General features: G+C 60.8%; 1 protein-coding gene across 3 annotated transcripts in view; it reads right to left on the bottom strand.

Moving 5' to 3' along the window:
* Positions 1 to 24,739, bottom strand: part of MEGF6 (multiple EGF like domains 6) — a 42,151-nt gene extending 17,412 nt beyond the window's left edge. Inside the window, exons 1-12 of one of the 3 annotated variants that reach the window (XR_010663314.1) lie at positions 24,464 to 24,739; positions 18,713 to 18,835; positions 9,295 to 9,420; positions 8,269 to 8,391; positions 6,625 to 6,747; positions 6,176 to 6,313; positions 5,433 to 5,552; positions 4,971 to 5,093; positions 4,287 to 4,457; positions 3,823 to 3,954; positions 2,972 to 3,100; positions 638 to 766 (exon numbers count right to left, since the gene is read on the bottom strand). Coding sequence is in view for 2 of the 3 variants with exons in the window: in XM_065935903.1 (XP_065791975.1) it covers positions 638 to 766; positions 2,972 to 3,100; positions 3,823 to 3,954; positions 4,287 to 4,457; positions 4,971 to 5,093; positions 5,433 to 5,552; positions 6,176 to 6,313; positions 6,625 to 6,747; positions 8,269 to 8,391; positions 9,295 to 9,420; positions 18,713 to 18,835; positions 24,464 to 24,626 (1,600 nt within the window). In the remaining variant the exon portion in view is untranslated. The remainder of the gene's footprint in view (positions 1 to 637; positions 767 to 2,971; positions 3,101 to 3,822; positions 3,955 to 4,286; positions 4,458 to 4,970; positions 5,094 to 5,432; positions 5,553 to 6,175; positions 6,314 to 6,624; positions 6,748 to 8,268; positions 8,392 to 9,294; positions 9,421 to 18,712; positions 18,836 to 24,463) is intronic. The other 2 variants (XM_065935903.1, XM_065935902.1) reach the window with 2 other exon arrangements.
* Between the last annotated feature and the right edge of the window lie 1,147 nt (positions 24,740 to 25,886).

The raw sequence follows: 25,886 nt of genomic DNA, 5'->3' as shown, positions 1-25,886 counted from the left end.
AGGGGGGCCTGCCCACTGCCAGCGCCCGCCCCAGCCCAGATCTCCAGTCCCGTCCACCGAGTCGTATCTGGGACTCCACACAGAGTTGCTGGTGCCCAGTTTGCAGAGGAGAAACAGGCTCACAGAGAGGCACTTCCCAGGCAGGGAACGCCTGGGACCCTCACTGCCTCCCTCTGAACAATCCTCTTACAAGAGCTGCTGAGGTAAGGCCTGCCGGCTTTTCTCCAGCAGCCCACCGCCTCTCCCTCCACCACCCTGGGTGTCTGCAGACCCAGGGAGTGGGGGCGACCCATTGGGGGCTCAGGACTTGATCCCAGGAAACACCAAAAGCCAAGACAAGCTCTGTGCCCCGAGGCTTCTGGGGGTGGGGGCCTGCCCCTGCCCAGGCCTGCAGGCCACCCAGCAGCCTGATTGGGGCGGGGTCGCCCACCTGGCTGCCCTGGCAGCCAGCACAGTCCAAAGGACTTTGAGTCCGCAGGCCCCTCACCCCAGCCGGGGACCTCGCTGAGCCCCCGTGTCCTCATCTGTGAAGACTGATGATCAAACACAAGCTGGACCCAGACAGGAAGAACACAGCCCACTCTGTGGCCCCGCACCCACCCCCAGACCCAGGCGCCCAGCGGTCAGTGGGACTCACCCAGGTGGCAGAAGCGGCCGTAGAGCCCCGGGTCACAGAGGCAGGCCCCATAGAGGCGGTGGCAGCGGCCCCGGTTGGCACAGTGGCACTTCTTACGGCAGTGCTTGCCATAGAAGCCTTTGGGGCAGCCTGGGGAAAGAGGGGGTCTCTTGACTGCCCACCCAGACATGGCATCCCACCCAAGGAGATGCTCCGGGGGGGAGGCATCAGCACCCAGTACAGGAGCCTGGAGAGGCCTTGGCCACCAGGGTACAGCCATGGGGCTTCAGGGCCACCAGCAACCCAAGGACCCTGTACCCTAGACAGAGAGGGTCCCTGGGGGCTGGCAAGGGCATCGGGGGGCAGGGCAGGATGAAGTGAGCCCCATGAATGTGGCCGTCTGCCCTTGCCGGCCTGTGCCCCCAGGGTCTGTGGCCCCAGACGGTGGTCAGACTGGAGGCCATCACATCTTCACTACACGCAGGAGTGACTCTGAGAGCCCACTCTCTCCATCTGACCAGCACCGACAGCATCCTGGTGCCTGTCCCTCTGTGGTCATCGAGCCTGGCCTCCGGACCTCACAGAGGGAAGGACACAGGCCCAAGTTCAAGGGGCCGAGGGCCAGGTCAGGGTTGTGGCCCTCCTACCCAAATGCTTCGCTCGGACTCAGCTCTGCCCCTGGCCCGCCTACTGAAGGGCTTCAGGGAGCGGCATGGTGACCCCAAGGAATGTCCACATCCTGACCATCAGGACCTCCAGGCGGGACAATCCTGGACTGTTCCAGCAAGCCTAACCCAACAAGTGTCCTTAGAAGAGAAAGGAAAAGGAGGCTGGACACAAAGAGGCCACGGGGAGACAGAGGCAGAGGCTAGAGGGACAGTCATGAGCCCGGGGCACCTGGAGTCTAGGAAACTCTAGAAGGGTCCCTGAGAGCTGGGCTGAACCTTCTCCAGGTCACCTGCAGAGGTGCACTTTACCCACAGGACCCCGACTGAGACCTAGCCTCTGGGAAGCCACACCACGTCACCAGGGGAAGCACTGAGATGCAGGCCCTTTATCTGCCAGGAGTCCCGTGGGTCTGTTCAGGACCCATCACAAACACATGAATTTAAAAGACGTTTGTTCCTTGGAAGCAAAGGTATGACCAACCTAGGTACACATTATTAAAAAGCAGAGACATCACTTTGCTGACAAAGGTCCATATAGTCAAAATTATGGTTTTTACAGTAGTCATGTACGGATGTGAGATTTGGACCATAAAGAAGGTTGAACACCAAAAAACTGATGCTTTCAACTGAAGTTGGAGAAGACTCCTGAGAGTCCCTTGGACAGCAAGGAGATCAAACGGGTCAATCCTAAGGGAAATTAACCCTGAATATTCACTGGAAGCACTGATGCTGAAGCTGAAGCTCCAATATTTTGGCCGCCTGAAGTGAGGAGCCAAATCATTGGAAAAGACTCTGGTGATGGGAAAGACTGAGAGCAGGAGAAAGGGTGCAGAGGATGAGATAGTTGGATGGCATTACCGACTCGACAGACATGGGTTTGAGCAAACTCTGGGAGATAGTAAAGGACAGAGGAGCCTGGTGCACTGCAGTCCACAAGGTCACAAATCGGACACAACTCAGCAACTGAACAACAACAACACACATACAGCTTCCAACAGGCAGTCTGCTTTCAGCTCTCATTCAGAGTAGGCATGGCAGATCACAGGAAAAGAAACAGGGATGCTGACCGAGCTGAGAAGGTGACCAGAGAGAGGAAGCAAAAAGACCTCCCCTTCTACCCCACACGGGCCACCCAGGCAGTGGGAACGGTCCACCAATTGTTGCCATTGCTTTTAAGACAGGAAGTCCTTGATATACTAGCTATAGTTTCCAGCAAAAGTAGCAGAAATGTAAAGGTCTGAAGACTTTAAAATGAAGCCTCAGGCACCTGGGAAACTTCTGTGGACTCTATTTCCTCCAAAAATGTTGCAACTTCAGAGTTATAAAAGATGTTAGTGCCATCCCATGAAGCCACAGTCCAGGCATGCTCCCTTCTGCAAATCCCACCCAGTCATCATGTAGCTCTCCTTGAATGCTTCCAGGAACAGGGAGCTCACTACTTCTCAGGGGACTCAGTTACAAAAGTGCTATTCTTCCCGCAGGTCCTCACCACCTGCGATAGTCAGGCCCTGTGAGAATAGCCAACAATAACAACTCAGTGCTTCTTGCACTAAGGGGCTTCCTCTGTACCATACCGTCACTTTCCCCACCCCTGCAGAAGAAAGGGGACTAGGAGCCAAGAGGTGGTGCCTGACCCTCACCTCCACCCCAAGGATGAACCCAGAGGTCAAGGAGGGGCTGCACCCACCGTCCTCACAGCGGACTCCGCTGACCCCCGGGGGGCAGCGGCAGGCCCCCGTCACAGGGTCACAGGTCCCGCCATTCTGACAGCTGCAGGAGAGGCTGCAGTTCTTCCCGAAGGTGTCCAGAGGACAAGCTGCAAGGGGAACAGAGGAGCTCAGGGTCGTCGGCCCGCAAAATGACCCTATACTCAGAAGCCCCTCCAGAGATACAGACACTGTCCTGGGGGTCAAGCCTCCAGTTCAGAAGCAACTTCCCAGAGCAGCACCCAGCGGCACTTGTGCCCCGGGGCCCTGCCCACATGTACGGCAGACATCACTCATCAGTCCTCCATCCTCTCCCTCTGAACTCCAACAGGTCCACCTTCTCAACCAGCACTTTTGGTCACTATGGCCTCTGAGACTAGGGGGTTGCTGGGCAGGGAGTGGACATGCCCTGGATAGAGGGTGGGAGACAGCAGTGTTCAAATGTGCTTCAGCTGCCCACTTGCTGTGTGGCCTGGGGAAGTCACCTGTCCCCCTGGAGACTCTACCATGACTGGCCTGCCCACCCACTGCTCTTCATCAGAGCCCTTTTTGTCTCAGTTAGCTGTTGGCTTGCTTGTGGCTGGACCCTCATCAACCTGTGACATCTGTGAGAGGCAGACACCAGGCTCTGGGAGCCCCCAAGATCTCACAGCACCTGGAAGAGAACCTGGCGTGGAGAAGGCAGCCGGGAGACCCTGAAGGAATGAGTGAATGGCAGGACCCGGGAAGCCCCTGCCTCGGACGGTAGGAGGAGTGGACTGTCCGTGCCGTGCAGGTCCTGGGGCTCCTGGGCCCTGTCCCCCACGCGGCCCCACCCCCGCAGCAGCCTCACTCTCATTGCAGATGAGCCCGGTCCAGCCGTCGGGGCAGTCACAGCCGTCCAGGCTGGGGAGGCAGGTTCCCCCATTCCTGCAGTCGTCGCAGGTCAAGCTGCAGTCTGGGCCAAAGGTATCGTCCAGGCAGACTGGAGGACGGATCAAGAGAGGGGCCTCAGAGCCTGGCCCCCGGCCCTGGACCCCACCCAGAGAAGGGGACATGGGGCATCCTCGGGCCATGCAGGCCCCATGCGGGTGAACGGAGACATGGGAGCCAACAGGGGCCAGAAAGGGCCCTAAGTGGGCAGCCAGGCTCAGCGCCGGACACACTGGGCAGACTGAGGCAGCCTCTTGGCCTCTCTGAGCCTTGGTCAAACGAGGCGCTCACAGGAAGACTTCCTCACGCCCAAGACGGTAGGTTGGGCAGCAGCTGGGCCGGGGGGTGCTGGCATGGAAGCCCGGGGACGGGCCCACCTCTCACCAAACTTTTCCTGCAGTGTGTGTTCGCCCCGCGCCTCGGCCTCTTCCTCCTCAGCCCCGACGTAGTCGTCTTGGAAGAGGTGGGGCAGCGCGTCCTGGAGCACCGCGATGTGCAGCGGGGGCCGCCCCAGGGGCAGGTGGCCATCCAGGACCAGCTCAGGCAGCTCCAGGGCTGAGCGGGGCACAAAGGCCCCTGAGCCCCTGCCGCCCACCTGTCCTTCTGAGAATTGACTCCCCTGCCCCTTGGTGCCACCCCGGGACCCCCGCCTACAGACCCCACCGTGCCCCTCCTCACCCTGGTCATCAGCAGTGAGCCTGCTTCTCAGGACGGAGGAGGCTCCAGGCCCGGAACTGAGGACCTGACTCTTGCCACGTCCACCCCAGCTGTCCCAGCTCCCGCACTAGCCCGGGGGACCCTGAGCGTGGAGAGGGCATGGGGACAGGGTAGCCCTCTGCTCTGGACGCAGTCCTCAGTCCCTGAATGACGTCCCTCCTCTCGTCTGGAAGGAGCTGAAGCTGGACCACTGGGACCCCTGAGTAACACCTTGCCTGGGGGCCCCTGTCCATCCAGCCCATCCCACAGTGGGAGGCTGGTCTGAGGTGAGGTCCATCCAGCTGGGAAGCAGGGAGTAGGGCCTCGGTGCTGCAGGAAGACGGGGTCCTATGGGGCCAGGTGGAGACTCACAGGTGCAACCCCTGCGGTCCTCGTCCAGCCGGTAGCCAGCCTCGCAGGAGCACTGGAAGGAGCCAGGCAGGTTGGCGCAGCGGTGCTCACAGCCGCCACGGCTGGAGGCGCACTCATCCACGTCTGTGGGCAAACCCAGGGCCACTGGCGCCCATCCTCCAGGGGTCGGGGACTCGGGGCGGTCCTCCCCGACTCCCCCCGCCCATGGGATGGGGCCCTGCTGGGCGACAGCCAAGCCACAGCCATCCTCCTGGCCTCCTGCTCGAGAAAGGCCAGGCTGGGGCAGCCGGGGGTGCAGGCCCAGCCCAGAGAGAAAGACAGTGACCACACCGTCTCAGGCCTGCAGACAGTAGGAGCTAAACCAACACCCAGAGACAGAGTGCTGGGCGGGGGGCCAGAGCCCGCCCCAAGTCATCCTTAGGACAGTCCACTCCCCAGCCACCCCAGCCGCCCACCACTCACCCTCACACCCGCAGCCATCCGCACCGAGCCGGTAGCCGGCATAGCAGCTGCACTCGTAGCCGCCGGGGCTGTTGGTGCAAACCTGCTGGCAGCAGGGGGAGGCGGCACAGTCGTCGACGTCTGCAGGGCACACACCACAACCTGGCTGGTACCAGTGCCACCCACGTGCACGCCTTCTACAGCCCGGCAGTGCACACACACCTGCACACAGCCACACGCACACAACCACATGCACACTCACACACAACTACCTGCAGGCAACCACATGCACACACACACCTGCACATGACTGTATGCACACCTGCATGTGAGTTGCACGTACTCACCCACAATCACACAGGCACCCAGGCATGTCCCTGGCCCTGCACACACAGACACGCCAGGACCCAGGTCGCGACCCAAGGCCACCCCGCCTGCTGTGGGAGCAGGGTGGGGACTGGCAGGTGCTGGGGAGTCCCCACTGACGCAGAGCAAATGCTCATGTGCCACAGTACGTGGGCGTTGACCCAGTGGCTGAGCAGAGCTGCAGGTGCACATGGGGTGGTGGGTGCTCGGCAGGGTCGTGATGCTGCCTCTCACCAGGCCCCCTCGTACCACCCCCACCCCTGCCCAGGGCCAAGGGAACAGGGCTGGAGGCAACAGGAGGGAGGTTCCCATTCACAGCATCAAACGCGGGCACTGCCCCAGCACAGCAGCGAGCCTCTGGTTTGGGGGACAGAAGTCGGGAAGGAAGTGGCTCGCACCGATACACGTCCTCTGGTCCTCGTCCAGCTCGTAGCCACGGGGGCAGGTGCAGACGGGGCCCGCACTGCTGTGGCTGCAGCCGTGGGAGCAGCCGCCGTTGTCCGCCTCACAGCTGTTCACGATCTCCATCTCGATCCCTGCGGCCAGACCCACCAGGGACGTGGGACCAGGGCTGGGGTGACACCCCGAGCTGGCGCGGTCCTCCCACCCTAGCTGCTGCCAGTCTGCTGGGAAACAGGCTGCACGGAGCTCCTGGGCCCGGTGGACCCTGGAACCCTGTCCTCCTGGGGTCCCTCTGTCCTCCCCCATCTCCCAGGACCCACAGTCAGCCCCGAGGCCCAACGCTGCCCTCGACTGACAAGGAAGTTCTGCCCCTCGGCCAAAGCAAGCCGACAGTTGTAGCGGGCTGGGGAGCCATGTGGCATCTCCACACCCACTGTCCACTCACGGTAGCACTGCCGGCCATCAGCACCCAGCTCGTAGCCCGCATTGCACACACACTTGAAGGAGCCATGCGTGTTGAGGCAGCCGTGGGCACACTGGGCCAGACCCACGGCACATTCATCCACATCTGATGGGAGAGATCGGAGGTGAGGGGCGCTCTGGGCCACTGGCCTGGGAGGCTCAGCCCCCAGGGGTGGTCTCCACCAAGGGGTCAGGACCCGGGCAGCCCGTGCCCCGGTGCCCTCTCCTGCTTCCCTCTGAGCATCTTTGCTTTCACCAACACACTCCAGGTGCAGAGCTGTGCTCTGTCCCAGGGCGAGGAGGGCACGGCTAGAAGTCTGGGTTCAGGCTCCACCAGCAGCAGTGGGCGCCGTTCCGCCTCTCTGAGCCCACAGTCCCTGAGCAGCTGTGTATGTCTGCTCTTGCCAAGCCTCCCCCCATCTAGGCCGAGCACAGAAGGGGCCTTTCGCCACCAGCCTCCAGGGGGCCAGTGGGAGAAAGCGCACTCTGTCATCCAGAGTCAAGCTACAGCTTCCTCCCTGTGGCCGTGTGGCACTGGCCTGGGGATCGGAACCCTAGTGTCCCCAACGACTGCCTTTGTCCCACCACCTGAGAGTCCTTGGAATGAAGCTGACCCTCAGCCTCAGTCCCACTGGGTTCTCTGAAGCCACTGCATCTGGAACGCCAGGACATGCCCGCGTTACATTGGCAGTGATATCTAGAACACTTTCCTGACAGTGATGTGGAACAACAAGCTTCTACACCCACAGACCAGTCTCTCTGATGGCCGTCAGGCAGGACACCTCAGGAGACGACCACTGCATGCCCTGGAGGCACCACACCACTTCAGAGACTCACCCCAAGAGTCAGGGGGACAGGCACAGACCCCTCCCCTAGGCTGCTCATCCAGAACCACGTCAGGGAGGAGCAGGGACACCCGAGTCCTGAGATGGGGTAACTAACACTGCATAGAGGATGCCCATGCAGCCAAGAGGTCAGAGCACATTCTGGAAAGCTGCACCCACCACTCTCTGGGGTGATGCTATACGCACCCATTAACCAACAAGCCTAGAGACAATCTGGAAACTGGTTCGGGGATGTCACTCAGGTCACAGTGATAATCCTTTCTCTAATAAGCAGGTTGTTGTTTAGTCACTAAGTTATGTCTGACTCTTGTGACCCCATGGACTGTAACCCTCCAGGCTCCTTTGTCCATGGGATTCTCCAGGCCAGAACACTGGAATGGATTGCAGTTTCCTCCAGGGGATCTTCCCAACCCAGAAATCAAACCTGCATCTCCTGCTTGGCAGGTGAGTTCTTTACCACTGAGCCACCAGGGAAGCCCTAACAAGCAGGTACTGCTTAGCTAACACCTAAGAGAAATATTTAAAATTAACAAGCCACCCTGAGAACTGTCTTCCTGCAGACACGAGACTCTCTTTAGGAGCAGTTCCTTGAGTTCCTCCTCTCCATCTCCCACCCTCCACCCTGCCCATCCCCCACCCCAATCCCAGTCCTAGAGATGACCCTGCATCATCCCAGGTCAGCCGAGAGTGATGACACAGGAACTGGCCCTGAAGGGAGACGTGAGGAGGTGAGCCCGGCACCGCTGACCTGGACTGGCCCTAGCACAGGTGGGGCATCCTACCTTCGCAGGCCTTGCGGTCCGCTGCCAGCTGGTAGCCTGTGTGGCACTCGCAGTGGGCAACGCCCCGGAGCGCCCGGCACCTGTGCATGCAGCCGCCGTTCCTGTCCGCGCACGGGTTTCTCCCTGCAGTCATGGCCAGGAGGAACGGGGGCAAAGGGCAGAGGTGGAGGGCCCAGCAGGTTTGGGGTCCCCACTCCAGGGCCTCTGGTGAGCCCCCACCTGGAGCTCTCACCCCTCCCACTCCGTCCTGATGGGCTGGGACGTGGACTAGGGGTCAGGGGAGCCCCAGGGACTACCAGACGACTCCAGAGAAGACAGAGGCCACCGGCCAGGCCCGCCCTGGTCAGGCAGCGGGCGCATGGCTAGCCCCCCACCCCTCTTCTCGTCAGAGCCCCAGCCCCATGAACTCGTGCCACCCTGCCCCACCGCTGGCCCACACTCACTCCTGACCCCCCGGGACCTGGAAGGTCAGGCAGGGCGGGAGGGACTCCCTCAGCATCAGCCTTGCTGCCCCCACCCATTCCCACTTCTCAGGGGTCTCCTGGGCCTGCTCCACCTTCTCCATCAGCAGAGTCCCCCTTCCATGACCCACAGCCCTGGGACCCCAGGGCAAGAAGCCAGACAGGGTCTGGCCAGTCTCCTTTGCCCAAGGACCAGGGCTGGGGCCTGCATGCCCACACCAAGCCCAGGGCAGGCCTCAGAACTGAAACAACACAGGATGCCCTTCCTCCTCATCCCAGTACCCCCATCCTGCACTTCCTACCCCCAAAGATGTGAGATCCCAGAGCACAGCTTGACGGGCTTCCTCCCCAGGGCCCAGGGGGAGCCAAGGAGCCCCCTGTGTGATCAGAGCTCAGCCAAGGCAACGACATGGACCGGACCCCTCAGACCCTCCTGCAGCACCAGTGGCCAAGGGACTTGGGCTGCGGGATCTCCGGGCAGGTCTGAGGGAGTGTGGAGAACGGGCAGGGGGTCCCAGTGGAAGGCCCAGCCCCAGTCCCCTGCCTCCACCCCCGGGACACTCACGGACGCAGCGCCTGCCATCCTCCTGGAGCTGGAACTCGGGCCGGCACTGGCAGCGATGCTGGGTCACTGTGAGCTGGATGCAGTTGTGCTGGCAGCCACCATTGCCCACGGCACAGGAGTTGATGGCTGGAGACCCGAGAGGAGTCAGGTCACCCCAGGAGGACGGCCCGGCTGAAGGGCCCCACCCCAGGCAGGCTCTGAGCACCTCCTATAGGAAGCTTCTGGCACCTCCAAGCCCCTCCCTCCTTCCTGTCCACGTCCCAGAAGCAGGGGATTTGAGAGGACAACACAGCTCCCATCCAGGTCACAGGCCTGACTTTGCTTCTTGGCCCACACACAGGACACACAGGACCATGATCTGAATCTGGGTCCTCTGGCCCAGCCTGCCTCAGGACTGGATGTAGGGAGGCACTGCAGAGCACCCCAATGGAAGCCCAGGCCCCACCCCCACCCCAGGCACAGAACACAAAACATCAGGCCCTGCTGAGGGTCAGGGCATCCGGAGCTCAGAGCCCAGCAGGCTGGGAGGCTCCCTGGAGGAGCAGGAGGCCAGCAGGGGCTGGGGAAGACCCAGACACTCCACTGTTGGTCATCAGGCCAGGGCAGAGGGGCAGGCGTGGGCCTCCGTGGACAGCCACCATGACCTGTGGGCCTAGTCCCCAGCTCCTGTCGGACCACTGCAGCACCCAACCACACCTGACCTCACCCAGACCCCATTCCTCTCAGCAGCTGTGGGGACAGCACTTGGTGAGGCCAGAGGCAGGGACCCCCATCCCAGTCCTAGGATGCCAGGGGTCCAGGCGTTCCCACTCAGGCCCACCTCGAGCAAGCCTCTTATGGGTCAGGCTAGCCAAGTGGGTGCCTATGTCCTGGGTGGATGTGTTAAGGCTGTGCCCACAAAGGGGGTACTGGGCGAGACGGGGCACCCGGGGAGGACACCTGGTCTCTGGTAGCTCCACCAAGTCGCTGGTAGTGGCCTTGTGGTTAGGGAGGGACAGGTCCCCAGCTCTGCAGTGAAGCTTCAAGGATGCACCGCGGGGAGGCGCAGATCACAGCCCAACCGGCCTGGGCCAGAGCAAGCCTGAGTGCTGGTACTAAACTCTGAGACTGCTGGGGGGCAGGGATTCACCCCCAGATGCCACCTGTGCTGTTATCAGACTTCAGGGGGGCCTCAGGGCCCGAGTTTGGAGAGGCCATTCACTGTCAGTGGGTCTGGGGGCCAGGAGAGGCCAACCCCACCACTGAGGCCCATGGAGCCAGGAGCAGCCGTGTCGGCATGCAGACTAAGCGAACAGCCTCAGGGCTCAGAGTGGCCAGGCCCACACTGTCTGCCAAGAACAAGGCTTCCTTCAAAGCAAGTATGCTCCCCAAAAGCCAAAACACAGCACTCGCCATCCCACCGGTTCTCCTCGAGGAGCGTGGCGGGGAGGAACTGGAGCTGAGGGTACCCCTGGGGCCAAGCCAGCCCTGCTCTTGGGGTGGGGTGAACACCTGAGGCGGCAGTGTGGGCTCTGTCTCCTGGCCGTACCTGCCTCTGCCATGTGTCGAAGGGGAGCAGCAGAGACCGGAGACCCGGGTAGGATGGAGGCAAGCAGGATGGCCACGTCTCCGGCCCCAGTCAGCCTCTAGGCTCCCTCTCCAGCCACCCACCCCCAAGGCCCCGCCTGCCGCCCCCGAGACAGCTCTGCTTAACCCACTGCCGTCAACTCCAGAGGCTTCCAAGCGTGGCCTGAGCCGGCCCATTCCTGGGGCCCTGTCTGTGTTTACAGCACCAACTGCATCCCGCCCAGAGCTCATAACAGGAACCAGAAGCCCCTCCTGGCAGCGCTGGGCAGGCACATGGAGAGAGGGGCTCAGAGCCCGGGCCAGGAGAACGGCTGGGCAGACACTGCAGCTGCAAGGAAGTCCCACAGAGCTGTGGCAGGAGACCCGAGACGGGCCCAGGGGTGACCTGGCACTGGGCCCACAGGAGCCCACCGGGGAAGAAATCCCAGGCAGGTGGGGGCCACGGAGGTGTCCAGCTCCCTATGCAGCCTTGAGCCTCCCCGACACCAGCCCGTGTCTCTCACTATGCTACACAGATCCTAACGTTCCAGATGCTCCCAAGCTGTGCAACCCATGAAGGAGCCAAGTCCCATATCATCATCTCACACATCCTGGGCCCAGGATTCCCGGAAAGCTGAGCAAGGTAGGTTTTCTCAGGCGCTGGGCTGTGCAGCTCAGGGGAGGGCCAGCCTCTGCATGCCCAACGCCTAGAGCTGGGGATAAAGCTTCCAGGCCCTCAGGCCACTGTGAATCATAGCATGGAGTCCACATTCCATTGCCCCATGCCTGAACGGACCAGGCTCAGAGCTGAAGCTGCAGACTTGTCAGAACGCAGGAGCGAGGGGGTTCCACAGTCCCTAAGGGGACCAATGTTTGTGTACCCCTGCAATTCACATGTGCACTTCTAAAATTCAACCATCAATGTGACCGTATTTGGAAGTGAAATAATGAATTGTGGTGCTAGAGAAGACTCTTAAAAGTGTTGGACTGCAAGGAGATCAAACCAGTCTATCCTAAAGGAAATCAACTCTGAATATTCATTGGAAGAACTAATGTTGAAGCTGAAGCTCCAATACTTTGACCACCTGCTGCGAAGAGACAACTCATTGGAAAAGACCTTGATGCTGGGAAAGACTGAGGGCAGGAGAAGGGGGTGGCAGAGGATGAGATAGTTGGATGGCATCACCAACTCAATGGACACAAATTTGAGCAAACTCAGGGAGATAGTCAAGGACAGGGAAGCCTGGCATGCTGCAGTCCATTGGTCGGACATGACTTGGTGACTGAGCAACAGCAATTCAGGTTAAATGAGGTCATAAGGGTGGTGCTCTGATCCAGCAGAATTTGAGTCTTTAAAGAAAAGACATGAGGCCTTCCCTGGTGGTCCAGTGGTTAAGGCTCCAGGCATCCAATTCAGGGGACACAGGTTTGATCCCTGATCAAGGAAATAAGATCCCACACGCCTTGCAGCCAGAAAAATTAAATTAAACTAAAAATATTTTTTGGCATCCCTGGTGCCTTACGCAGTAAAGAATCTCCCTGCAATGCAGGAGACCTGAATGTGATCCCAAGATTGGGAAAATCCCCTGGAGTAGGAAAAGGCAACCCACCCCCGTAATGTTGCAGCCAAAAAAACAAATTAAAAGTATTTGTTAACAATACAGACCTCCCTTTCCCTAATATGGGAAGGAGCATTAAAAAAGAAAAAGAAAAGACACAAAGTCTCTCTCTGTCTCTGTCCCCATGGCCACACCAGGAAGAATGTTCTCATCAGGCACTGGATTGGCTAGGATCATGAGTGAGAACTGCCAGCCTCCAGAACAGTGAGAAGATAAACTTCCGTGTCTAAGCAGCCCAGTCGGTGCATTGGTTAGGGCAGCCTGAGCCGACTACTGCACCTTCACTTCCCAGTTTGCAAGCAACAGGACCAGGGGACTCACGGGTTCTAACAGAAACTGAAAGTGAAAGCATTAGTCATTCAGTCGCATCTAACTCTGCGACCCCATGGACTATAGCCCGCCAGATTTCTCCACCCATGGGATTCTCCAGGCAAGAATGCCGGAGTGGGTTGCCATTTCCTCCTCCAAGGGCTCAAACCCATGTCTCCCACATTGCAAGCTGATTCTTTACCATCTGAGCCACCAGGGAAGCCCCGGGTTCTAATAGCACAGGCTACAACTCCGTCTTTCGCCAACAGGGGTCGCTCCAGCCCAGAGCCAGGTGTGAGGAAACTGGACCTTCTAGATGTCCTACGGGGAGGAGTGTCTGCTCCATCCATGCTGGTTGGCTTGCCACTGCTCGAGGTACAGGCGGTACCACCTGGAGCCCAGCATCAGGTGCGTGTGAGCACTGTGGAGGTGCAGGTGGGGCTCTGCGCAGCTGACCTGCAAGGCGGCTCGGCTGGTAAGGCCCCGGCCTGGGACACCAGCATGCTGGCCCGCCCAAGCTGGCCATTCAAGGGGCTGTGCCTGGCAGGCTGGTGGCATTAGGACAAGTCTGTTGGCAGTGTGCCGAGCCCACCAGCCCACTCTGCTCTGGCCTCCAGCCCCAGCCGGTGGATCGGAGCAGGTTGGATGGTGGCTTCGTGGGTTCATAATGACTGCCCTCAGACTGGCTTGGCTTCCCGGTCCCAAGAACCTCACACCACGTGTGGTCAGCAGCCATGTACAGCCCATCCTTCTAGGAATCCCTCTGTTGGCCACAGGGCCAGGATGGTGGGACCAACAAGGAGTGGCCCGCCAGCTCAGCCAGTGGGGGAGGCTCATGTGGGCTTGGCCTGCCCTGACCCCCTTGGCTCACAGTTTGCCTACAGCCTGGCCTTGTGCGTCCTGCCATTCCCGACCCTCTGCTGGGGCCTCCACGCTGCCCAGGGGCACTGTTCCCCTGCAGCACAGATTCAGCCGCTCTCACCCACGGGCCATGCTCCCTCCCACCCACCAGCACCCACATCACAGACTGTGCACTACCCAGCATCCACACTCTCCAAGCCCGGCCAGAGAAAGCAGCAAAGCCTGGACCTAGGCCCTACAGCTGCCCCGCCCAGCACGCCCACCTCAGGACATGCACTCGCAGGTGAGGACCTGGCTCTGCAGCCCCTGGTGCACATTCCAAGGTCATCCACACTCTCACACCTCTCCCCACTCCCACACTGTGCTCCCTGCTAGGTTCTGCCCTCATAAACTCTGACTCTAAGCCCCCACCTCCTGAGGCCCCAGTCTGCCCCTGCTTCCCCACAGCATCTCTGCATCCAGCCCAGGGTCTGTGGCCACTGCCTTGGCTTCCCCAGGTCAGGGTGTGACCCTCCCATCCCCCCAGGACACTGACAGCCTGCAGATACAGGGCCTGGTCTCGGGCACAGTGGTGACCTCCCAGGATGGCCTCGGGCAGGGTGGTCCTTCCTGCTCCCCATTCAGACTCAGTGGCCCCTTGGGGATGGGAAGGCTCGCTTCCTTTCAGAAACTGCAGCCTGTTTTAGACCTGGAGGTGACTTGAAAACATGCCCAGAACTGCGTCTGTGGTTTGCAGGGATGAGCTCTGCCGAAGAGCCTAGCAGTCTCCACCCCTCTGCTGCCTGCGGCTTTGCCAACGAAGCCTCCAGAGGCCCTGGCAGCCTCCCTGCCAAGGAGTCGGGGAACAGCAGGCTGTGGGGCCCTGTGCAGACCCTTGCTGTCCCCTCACCAGGGAGACCCAGACCTGGGGAAGCGTCTGCCCCGAGGCCACTTGGCACGCCTGAGGGAGAACCCCAAAGGCAGGTGGGGTGCGGGAAGACCCTCCCCATACTGTGGGCACTGTGTGTGCACTCAGTTGCTCAGTCGTGTCTGACTCTTTGCAGCCCCATGGACTGCAGCCTTTCAGTTCCTCTGTCCACGGGACTCTCCAAACAAGAATGCTGAAGTGGGTTGCCATTTCCTCCTCCAGGGGCTCTTACAGTGGGGCCAATCTGACTCCAGACCACCAGGGATGCAGGCTGACAGCAGAATCCTCCCCACAGTGTCCATCGAAAAGACTCAACAGGCCTGAGGCCGAGGGGAGAAGGAGGAGGGGACCTGCCTCTCCCCAGGGGCTGGCCCCGCGGTGTCACAGGGACCCCTCTGCTTGTTGAACCAGTGACATCATGGCCCCTCAGACTGGGCATGCTGCTCACCATGGGGGACATTCAAGGCCAGGGTCCAGGAGGGACCTCTGGGCAGGAGTCACCCTAGCCCAGAGGAGGAGGGTTTCGCAAAGACTGGGAGCGGGTCTCTATGGATCTATCCTGGGCGCACTGCAACATGTCACAGAAAAGAACAGGCACCCCCAGGCTAACCGCCCAGCACAGTTCTCTGCAGCTCCGTTTCCCACAGTTTGGGGAAGGACGGGGGCCAGTTCCTCATCCCTGAGGGTGAGAAGCAGGCTGGACCAGCCTAGGCCTCTCTCTGCCCATCTCTTCTCACCCCAGAGCCTGGTGGGGCGGAGGTGGGGACAAACCAAGGGAGCTCCCTGGAGGTGGAGCACCCAGGACACCAGACTGCTTCTGCTTCTTTCTCTTGGGGCCAGGCTGGACAAGAGCACCCAAGGTTAGACGTGAGGCACTCAAGGGCTTTGAGGCTGACGGTAAGATCCTTTCTGCAAATCTTCACTTTAAAAATGGAAACTTTTTGTCTGTTATTTGCAAGGGGCCTTTTATAAGGGAGGGGGTACAGGAAGACTGTGTGCTTTCTGACTTCTCCCTGCCTCTAAAGCAACTTGAAAGAGTGTTTCAAGTCTCCCCTTGTCTGTTTCAAGGGCCCCCTTAAACATAAACACTTTTGAAGACTTCCCAGATCCCTGGGTGCCATAAAGTGGCACCAACCTGAGAGCTCCCGGCACGTAGGGCCTTCCCGCCCTGTATGGAGGAAGAGCTGCCACATCCCTGTGGGCACCTTCTTTACTCTCACCCTCTAGCATTTCCATAACCCTCATTCCAAGCTGCTGAAGGGAGGGGTGCCCGGACCTGTTCCCTGCCTGCCCCGTCAGTCCCAGGAGAGCTCAGAGCACCCCTCCCCTTGCCCAGAGGACCCCAGCAGGCCCCAGGGTGGGGGTCCAGGGCAGCTGTGCTCCAGCTGTGCAGCCTGCCTGCAGCTGGCCTGCGTGGGGGCGGGGACAGGTGGGGAGGGGCCCAGTCCTACACTGATCTTCCCATCAATGTCTGCTGAGGCCCTAGGCTGGGCTGGGCCCGGAGGGTGCCCCCGCTGTGAACCTCAGACAAGGCCACCAGCTCTCCCCCATGCCCTGCGCTCTGGGAGTCCTGGAGGAGAAGCAAGGAGGGCCCACACCTCTCAGCAAAGCAGCAGGGAGCTCCAGCAGCCTGGTAGGGCCCAGGCAGTGCCTTTCACTGGGCCCCACCAGGAGCCCCTCATCTGGTGCTCGGCCGCCCTACCCACCCCAGGGCCATAGGTCAGGTGCTTTGCTGCCAGGGAGGGTCCCTCTGCAACCCAAAGGGGCCCTTCAGGGAGAAGGGCAGGGTGCCCCAGAGCAACTGCTTCCTGCTCTGCCTGGGAGAGAGTCCCCAGGAGACCCCTATCTGCTCTGGAAACTTTTCAGCAAAGCCCAGGCCCCCCACAGGGAAGGCAGCCCCCAACAGACCTGGGCTGACAAACCCACATCACTCCCAGAAGACCTGGCGGTCGGCCTGCTGGTGTCAGCTCCCAGGAATTCCAGATACTTGGAATCTGCCCACAGGTGTGCGTGAGTGTGAGTGAGTGTGTGCAGGGGATGTGGCGTGTATTTCCCGCTGCGATTGGAAGTTGCAGAATGTGGGCATTTCACCTGCCCCCTTTGGCGGGAGCAGCCAGGAGATAGGTGGCCAGGAGGTGGGCACAAGCACCCATGAGAGCTACAGACCTCCTGAGGTCCTGGGGACCACACAGTCTGGGGGTACAGAGTTGATGGTGGTAGGCAGAGTGGGTGGTAAGGTCCCAGCAGCCTCATACCAGGCTGTGCAGACCGTACTGGGGGCCCTGGCATCAGATCTTTAGAAGACCCTGTGTCGTTACTGTTTTTCAGTCGCTCAATCGTGTCCAACTCTTTGCGACCCCAGGGACTGCAGCACACCAGGCTTCCCCGTCCTTCACCAGCTCCCGGAGTTTGTTCAAACTCATGTCCTTTAAGTCGATGATGTAAGCAAATGCCACAGGTGGAGACTTCGGGAGCCCTGAGCCCAGGCGTCTCCCAGGGAGAGGCTCCAGCATGGTGATGGGCTGGGCTGGGCTAGGAGACCAGCAGCAAGGCTTTCCTCCTGAGCTGCCCGAAGGAGGCTATCCCTCTCTAGGAGCAGGGTATTTCTCCTGGGCTGCCCAAATGAGGCTATCCCCCTCCAGGAGTGGGGTATTCCTCCTGGGCTGCCAGAAACCAGCAGCTCAAGGCCACTCTTAGAGATCGCCACAATCCTCCCAAAGCCCTGACAGGCATCCTCCCCTTTGCGTGCTATTTACCCATTCTGGCAGCTCAGTGAAGACCACCATCAGGTGGACTAGGGGGATCCAGGAAGACAGGAGGGTGTCCCAGCCCAGCCCACCCTGGACCAACCCCCAGGGATGCCCTTCTCTGAGGAGAACCTGCCCCGGAGGAAGGGAGAATACAGGGGACCCGGGGACCAGCAGCCGGGGCTGCACCCCGTTGCATTTGTCCTGAAGTACATCACAACATTCCTGCATCTGTTTCCACTTTCCAGCTCTGAAACTTTACAGGGCAGCGGCCTCGCTCCCTGAGTGGCGGCCCGGACATGTGAGCGTGTCTGCCGGGGAGGGCCCCCCAGGGCTGGCGGGCCGCCCTGCCACATAGCAGCAAGGCGTGAAGGAGGGAGGCTGCTCAGAGCCTGACCGGGCCCGCTCCAGGTCTCCAGGGTGGAAAGAAGGGGCTCCCTGCCACAGACTGGGAGAGAGCCCTGACCTGGGAGGGTGACCACCAGCCCAGCCCCCAGAGAACAACCCCCAAGCAGTCTCCCAGACTGAGTGGCCAGCAGGGAGGGGCAGTCTGAGTCCACGACACCTCTGTCCAGAGCTGCCGGGGTCAGGGGGGACAAGGGCAGTGGACACCCTCTGCTCCACACCCAGACTCCTGGACTCTACACTCTACCCTCTGCCCAGTGGGCACCCACGCTCCCCTTCTCTCCTTGGAGCCAACCATGCTGGCAGGGGCGGCCATCAGTGGCCCCAGGCACCCCCATCAAGCCCATCCCAGCAAAAAGATCCCACAGAAGAAGTGAGGGTTAATACCCTACCTCTTAGTTACCCCTTCCCCGCCTGCTGCAGCCCCACTCCCAGGCTCTCCAAGACTGGGATGGGGGACCTGAGCCCGTAAAACCCAGCTCTGTAGACCAACAGCAACCCTGCACTGCCCCTGCCCCAGGCAGGGCACCCCCACCACCACCCGGCAGGCACCAAATCTCCCCATTTGGGGCAGCACAGCCGGATCTGCGTCCCTGCAGATGGACGTCCTCAGCCTTTGCAGCAGAGGGCCCTGGAGGAGCCCAGGGCTCCTCCCCACTGTGGGAGTCCCCTGGGAAGTGGCCTTGGCATCCCGGCCAGACTCAGCTGTGACTGCTGAGGGTGCTCAGCCCAGGTCACAGCACCCAGGGGCCCAGGGTTTGGCCTCAGTGTAGACCCCCAGGCCCAGGACACGTTCTTTCACCGTCTGAGTGCCGGTGACCTCACGCAAATGGTGCTGGCAAGGGCCCACGATGGGTGGCGAGGGCCCCTTGGCATGCCATGCTTGGCAGGATGGAGCCACTGTAACGGTGGCTGCGCTGAGCAGACAGGCCCCAAGGGGCCCATCAGTCAGGAGTGCAGGGACCCCCTAAACCTGAGCACACCCAGAAGGGTGGGGCGACGGCTGAGGTTAGGAGACTGCTTACCCAGGCAGGTCCTGCCGTCCGCGTGGAGACGGAAGCCGGGCTTGCACTCGCAGAAGTAGGAGCCTGGGGTGTTCACACACCGGTGCTGGCAGCCGCCGTTGTGCACTTGGCACTCGTCCACATCTGGGGGAGGGGGAGGACATGGGGCCGGGGTTAACAGAACCCACACAGTGGCCTTGCTCTGCTCTGGCCCCTGGGAGCAGGTCCAGCCCCCTTCTCTCAGGACACCGCCCCTGCCCGCGTGTCGGGACCCTTCCTTCTCAGGCCACGCTGTCTGCCACAGTTCCGAGTCCCTCCCCCCACGCTTGCTGGAGCAGAGCGGAGAGAAGGCAGGCCTGTCTCCAACACCTGGGGCCCATCTGGGAGGAAGAGCCACCTCTAATTCTGCTTAATAATCCCCCGGGTCCACACTACATGTTGTGACTGCACCCTCCAGCTCTCACCCATCGTCCCCGTGAAAACACCCACCTTTGAGGTGCCCCTGCTAAAGCCCCAGCCACCCGAGCACACCTCTACAGGGTCTCAAAGGCACAGGGGCAGGGCTCCTCCTGGGGGATCCCCAGAGCCTGCCCGCCAGGTCGTGCCTCCCTTGGACAGAAACCCTGACTCCATCCATGCGCCTGTCCCTCCAGGAATGACTGGAGATGACCCTAGGAGGCCTGGCCTCTGCTCCATGCACAAACCACAACCATGCCAGGGGGGAACCCCAGGGTGCTCCTCAAGCCTCAAGACTGTTCAGAGGAGATGAGACCAAGAGAACTTCTCCTTGGAAACATGGTGACCCGGGGAGTCTTCCTTGGAATGATACCAGAATGATTAGCAGGTGGAAGGTTGAAGGTAAAGTGTTAACAGCCCCCACTGGAGCCCCAAGGAGTCTCAGGGGCCAGAACCCAGGGCCAGAGGTCTCAGGACCCAGGGCCCTCCAGTGGGGGAGTCAGCTGAGTGGTGGGGGGGGGGGGACAGTGGGCTGACCCACACCCACTGGGCAGGGCAGGGTGCACAGCCGCCACCCAAGGGGCTCAGAAAGGAGACCCCGTCCCCTCTGAGCTCAGATTCCTCTCTGTGACCCCTTCAAGGTCCCTGAAAAGGAAAGCGACTGCATGGAGAACAGCGCTGCGTATACAGTAAGGGCTTAGCAAAGCTTGGGGGAAGAGGCACCCCACGTGCGCTGTCCGAGACAGCAGGTGGACTGACTGGACCCCAGTGTGTCTCAAGCGGCCTCGCTGGGCGGGACAGAAGGACGGAGGGGCTGTCATTTCCAGACATGGTCCCAGCAGCAGGCGCGCAGCAGACAGACCAACGGGGACCCTGGCTTCCCAAACCACCTCTCAGCTGGTCACCTCAGATGCTGGCCTTGGGGAGTGGCTGACCACAGCAGCACTGCACCCTCAGGCCCTCAGGCACCTGGGGCCCCCGTCCTTGAGCGGACGTGCAGGGAGCCAGCAGCCTGGGGGCCACAAAGACACCAAACTGACGGGCAGTCTGGGACAGCAGGTGGGGGAGGTGGGGCAGGTAAGCCCGTCAGCAGGGCTCCTTCAGGGGCAGCCCTGACGGCCGCCCTCCCCCACCCACGTGACCACACTCTCAACGCCCTCCTGTGGCAAGGACGGGACATTTAGACTCGAGAGGTGTCCCCAGGCTCCTGCCTAAATCACACAGGCCTCGTCTGCCCGGCCAGCCCCTTGGCACCCGGGAGCCCTTCCCGCCTCCAAAGCTGCCCTGCCTGTGACCGTGGCCGTGACCAGCGGCACAGGCAGGGGGCCATGAGGCCCAGCCAGGCTCCCCAGTGCCCATGGTTTGCTGTCAGCCTGTCCAGATTACCTGGGCCCAGCAGCACAGCTCGAGGCCTCCCCCTCCACCTCCCGGCTTACGGGTGGGCGGGCAGATGTCCTCCTGCTGCGGTCCCTCCAGCTCTGAGATCGAGGCCCCTTTACTGAAACAACTCATTCAGAAAGCAAGGCAGGACTGAGTGACCGAAACCGTGCCGGCCCCACTCCCAGGCGGGCCACTTGGTGAGAGGTCAGAGCTGTTCTCGGCCACCAACCGTGACCTGGAGCTGCTGACGCTGTGATGACCTTGTGACCGTGACTGCGGTCATGCTGTGACCCGAGGAGCCCAGGCTCAGTTCTTGAGGAGGGTGTGATCAGCTGAATAACAGGCCCCTCACCCCCGCAAAGAGGACGAGATCATCGTAATCCTGGAGCCTTACACAACGAAAGGGACTTTGCAGGTGAGATGAGAGATTATCCTGGAGCTTCCAGGTGAGTCCAAGGTCATCACACAGGCCTTACAAGTGAGAGAGGGAGGAGGGCTCCATACGGTGGAATCCTACTCAGCCATAAAAAAATAAATAAATAAATAAAAGGAAACAATGCCATTGGCAGCAACGTGGATGGACCAGGTGATCATACTAACTGAAGTAAGTCAAACAGAGAAAGACAAATACCATCTTATATCACTTACACGTGGAATCTAAAAAAAAAAAAAAAATCTGAACTTATTTACAAAACAGAAACAGACTCACAGACACAAAAGCAAACTCATGGTGACCCAATGGGAAAGGGTGGGAGAGATAAATTAGGAGTTTGGAATTAACATACACATTCCCATATAAGAAAGCAGATAACAAGGACCCACTGTATAGCATGGGGAACTATACTCAATATCTTGTAATAACCTATAGCACAAAAGAATCCTTAAAAGAGTATATATGTGTATATGTGCTCAGTAGCTAAATCGTGTCCAATTCTTTGTGACCTCATGGACTGCAACCCATCAGATTCCTCTGTCCATGGGATTTTTCAGGCAAAGAATACTGGAGTGGGGTGCCATGTCCTACTCCAGGGGATCTTCCCCACCCAGGGATTGAACCCACATCTCCTGTGTCTACTGCATTAGCAGGCAGATTCTTTACTACTGAGCCACCTGGGAAGCCCCATATATGTTGGGGGGGGCAGGGTGTATGTGTAACCAAACCCCTGGTGAAAGGAATGGCAATCCACTCCAGTATTGTAACCTGGGGAATCCCATGGACAGAAGAGCCAGGCAGGCTATAGTCCAGTGGGTCGCAAAGAGTCAGACACGACTGAGTGACTGAGCACACACATAACCAAATTACTTCGCTGTACGCCTGAACATTGTAAATCAACTATACTTCCATCAAAAAATAAGCATCTAAAACAACAAAAAGTTGCTGCTCTGCTGGCTTTGAAGGTGGAGGAGGGGCCACAGCCAAGGAATCCAGGTGCCTCTAGAAGCTGGACATGCGGGAAAGCAAATGCTCACCCAAAGCCTCCAGGAGGGACCAGCCCTGCCAGTACCTTCATGTTAGCCCTTCTCGGACTTCCGACCTCAGAATGGTAAGGTACCAGAGACCTGGGTGGTTTTCAGCCATCAGGTTGGGATAACATGTCCCAGAAGCCACAGTAACTGAACACAGAGGGAATAAGCATCTAGCAGCCTCTCCAGTGTCACGGAGGCTCAGACAACCCGACCAGGAAATCCAGGTTCCCAAAAGACCACTCTGGCCAGCCCAGCCACCTGACGGCCGAGGTGAGGGCCGCTGTGGTCTCAGCGGCGGTGGGGGGTGGGAAGGGGGCTGGGGGCACTCCCCTGGGTCCCACACTGCAGGCTGCCCTCACCTCCACGCCACACACTGCCTCCACCGGGTGACCTTAGCAGTGGGATGGGCACCCTGAGACCCTGGCTGAGCACTGGACCCTTGGACCGTGAAACTACCGCAGGTCATCTGCTCTCCTCAGAGACATGGGCCGTGCTCAGGCGTCCTCTGGGCCAGTCTCTGCTGCTCTCCACGCCAGAGGGCACACGGACAGCCTGCCCAGACAGCACGGAGGGGGACCAGTCCCCACGGCAGTGTAGCACCCCAGCTGAAAGGGAGCTTGGAGGCTTCCTCCTCTGCCATCCTCCCCTCGGAGCATCAGGAGACGAAGCCTGCTCCTTCCAGACAAGCAGGCAGAGCCGCTCCCACCCATACCAAGGGCTCCAAAGCCTCAGGACAGCCTCAGGCTGCAGCTGTTTGGTTGCTGGGAGCAGGCAGGCCAGGGTTACCAGGACAATCCCTGGGGTCTCACTGCTCCCCTCAGCTGAGATGTGTGAGTGGGGATGTGGCAGCCTGGGGGTGGGTCACACACTGGCATTCAGGGACACTTCCCTGTACAGGAGCCATTCCCCTGGAAGCCTATGGGACTAGCTGGGCAATGGTGCCTCTGAGGGCCCATCGCCACACTGACGGGAACCCAGGAGCACACAGCCCCTGCAGAAACCACTCCAGATGAGCCCGTTCTTAAACCTCAGCCACACTTACAGGAAAACTTGAGCCCCCGGGATCCCTCCAGAAAGGTCTGCTCAACACATACCAACTTTGTTGTCCTGCTTTCCCCAAACATGACCCAGGGTCCTCGCCCCGGACAGCCCATCCCGTCACCCACAGGCCCTCTCTTGGCCCCTTCACATGCCCATCAGTTCTCAGAACAGAGCGGGGACACCTGATTCCCTAAGCCGAGCGCTGCCCACCCCTGCTCAGCCCCAGGCCCTTGGATGCGACAAGCCCTCAGCATTTAGTGCCACCAGTGGTGGAACGACAGCGCCAGCCTAGACTGAGTCACCCAGTGGGAGAGCTGCTTACCCTGTGGGGATGGGGTCTGGTCCCAGAGGGCGAGTGACAAAGCCAGGGGAGGCAGCGGACTTTGTCACAGCCCAGCCCTGCTGCTCAGAGATCTGTGTGTCCTCTGGTGGAGAGCAGCACAGACTGGCCCAGAGGACAGCTGAGCAGGGTCCGTGTCTCCACAGAGACCAGATGCCCTGCACAGAACCACACTCAGGGGCCTGGAAGGCCGTGGAGGGGAGCCCAATCCTGGCCCTGCTTTAATAGCCCTGCTCTGGACCTGCCTGCTCCTGCCAGACAGACGGCTGCAGCCCAGAGACAGTACTGTGGGCAGCAATTGCACCAGGGGCTTCAGGGTCCTTGGTGCACGGAGATGCAGCCTTGCCCCATGCCGGGTGTCGAGGCATCGCAGGCGATGACTCACGGCACACCACACCTCTCATCACATTCCTGAGGTTGCCAGACTCCAAACTCCATGGAACCCACAGACGCTCAGGAACTTCCTGCAGGAGGCTGGCCCAGCGTGGGTACCAGCGTGGAAGAGGCAGGACAGACTCAGGACAGGGGTTCAGCTGCTTCCCAAGGGCTGCTGGGGTCCTCCCAGCTGACCCTGCCGCCCACAAGGCTGACCACACTCCCCAGCCTTGGGGGGCGGGGATGGGGGAAGATAGGACAGCACCTGCCACATCCACACACAGCCCCCAAGGGGCCGAGGCTTTGGGGACCCTGGAAAAGGAAACTCTACTCCAAGAACCCAAGGGCCTCTCTCTTGGGCCTGCCCTACCCCTCCTGCTTAACCCCCAGAGCTGCTGGTGCCGCGGGGAAGTGCAGCCCTGGTGCCCACGGGCAAACACAGCTGCTGTACGTTTCTCCTCCCTCTGGTCGAGGGGCTGAAATGCTGTCAGCAGCCCACGCAGCCAGGCCAGAGACGGGTCAGGAATGTCCGATGACTCAGGGCACACGGGGCCCGTCCCAGAGGCAGCGGCTGCCTCCCCGTCTGCACCAACCCCGCTCCCTCCAACCACGCCATCAGCCTCCCGGGGAGAAAACTGTGAAGGAGGAAAACAAAGACAGCGCACGCGGGACAGAGCGCATCCCGCCCGCCGCGCAGAGCCCGCCGCTCCCACCTGGCCTCGGGTTGCCGGCGCTCACGGGGTAGCCGGCCTGGCCCAGGTGGCATGGGTAGCAGCCCCTCCACAGGTAGCGGTAGTGCGTGCCCGCGACGCGCGCCAGGCTCCCCAGCAGCCCGAGGTACCAGATAGCCGCCAGCCCGCTCCGCGGCGCCTCCATGGCCCATCCGCTCCCTCCCGGCTCCGGGCAGCGCGCACTCGGGTCTCCCGGCTCCGCTCGGCTCGGCGCCGCTGGAGCGGCTCCGGTGGGGCGCGCCCCGCCCCTCGCCTTTCAGTTCTCTGCTTTCCCTCCGCCCCCCGCAGGTAAGGGCCAAATCCTCGCTGCAGCCAGGCCCCGCCCCGCCCCGCCCCCGACTCTCAGAAAGAGCGCGGGCCCCCCGGCGCGCCGCCCGCCCACCCGCTCCGCACATTCCTACGCGCGCGCTCACGCACCCGGCACACACCCAGACCCATCCACAAGAGCAAGCACCCCCACACAGACACGTGCACAAGCAGACCCACGTGTGCAAGACGTACACAAGACACCCAGAGTCCTGCACGGACCTGCACGGGCACATCGATACACACGGGCGCTCCCACAGGCGGGATCCCTAAGCCAACAAGTTAAAGAAAACACGCAATACAGAGGTGGATGGAGGCCACCCTGGCAAGGCCCCCGGGCTCCGCCGAGGCAGCTCGACGGAGGTTGCGGAGAGTAGGGAACCGGCGCACTTCGAGGCCACACCACGGCAGTGGATGTCCTGGGGGTGAAGACTCCCCCAGGTCCCCAGCCCGGTGTCCCTCATCTCTCCACTGGTCCAGGACCAGTACCTGCGGGAGCCTGGTAAGGCACCACTGCACCCATACAGCAGATGGGGGAGGGCCCGAGCCTGCAGGGACAGTGAGCCCCAGGGGTGAGGCTGCAGAATCATGGACACTCCTCCAACCCCAGACCACTGGGCACAGCCGGTGGTCCCAGATGTGTCAGGCAGCCCTCCTCAGGGGTGGTGGGGTCACACTGGCTGTTCACTCGAGAGACCCGTGCATTCAGGCCTGACGAAGGCTGGGCCCCCAGCCCCCCATCTCATGTAGGCTTGTGCTGATTGATGCCTAGTGGCTCACCCATGGCACCCTGCCTGAGCCAGCCCTATCCAGAAACTGCTGGCTGTCATTCTTCCCAGCCCACCTGTGGGCAGGGTTCAAAGGGGCAACCTCAAGCTTGTGGAGAGAGGCACTGTCTCGCCTTGTCCAGTCCTGTCTGCAGCCCAGAAGCCAACTCATCCCACTGTCTGCCCCCACCACCTGCCCACCAGGTGCCAGGCAGTGCAGAAACAGCCTGCCTGCCTGTTTGCCCCAACCTTGGGGGTAAACCTCTTCCCACTTCCCCTGGGGCAGCACCGCAGCCTGTGGATCCCAGCCTGTCAAACTAGGGAGCCCCCAC

Source organism: Muntiacus reevesi, chromosome 5, assembly GCF_963930625.1.
Source record: "Muntiacus reevesi chromosome 5, mMunRee1.1, whole genome shotgun sequence".
Classification (NCBI taxonomy): domain Eukaryota; kingdom Metazoa; phylum Chordata; class Mammalia; order Artiodactyla; family Cervidae; genus Muntiacus; species Muntiacus reevesi.
This window is presented reverse-complemented; position numbering and strand designations above follow the sequence as displayed.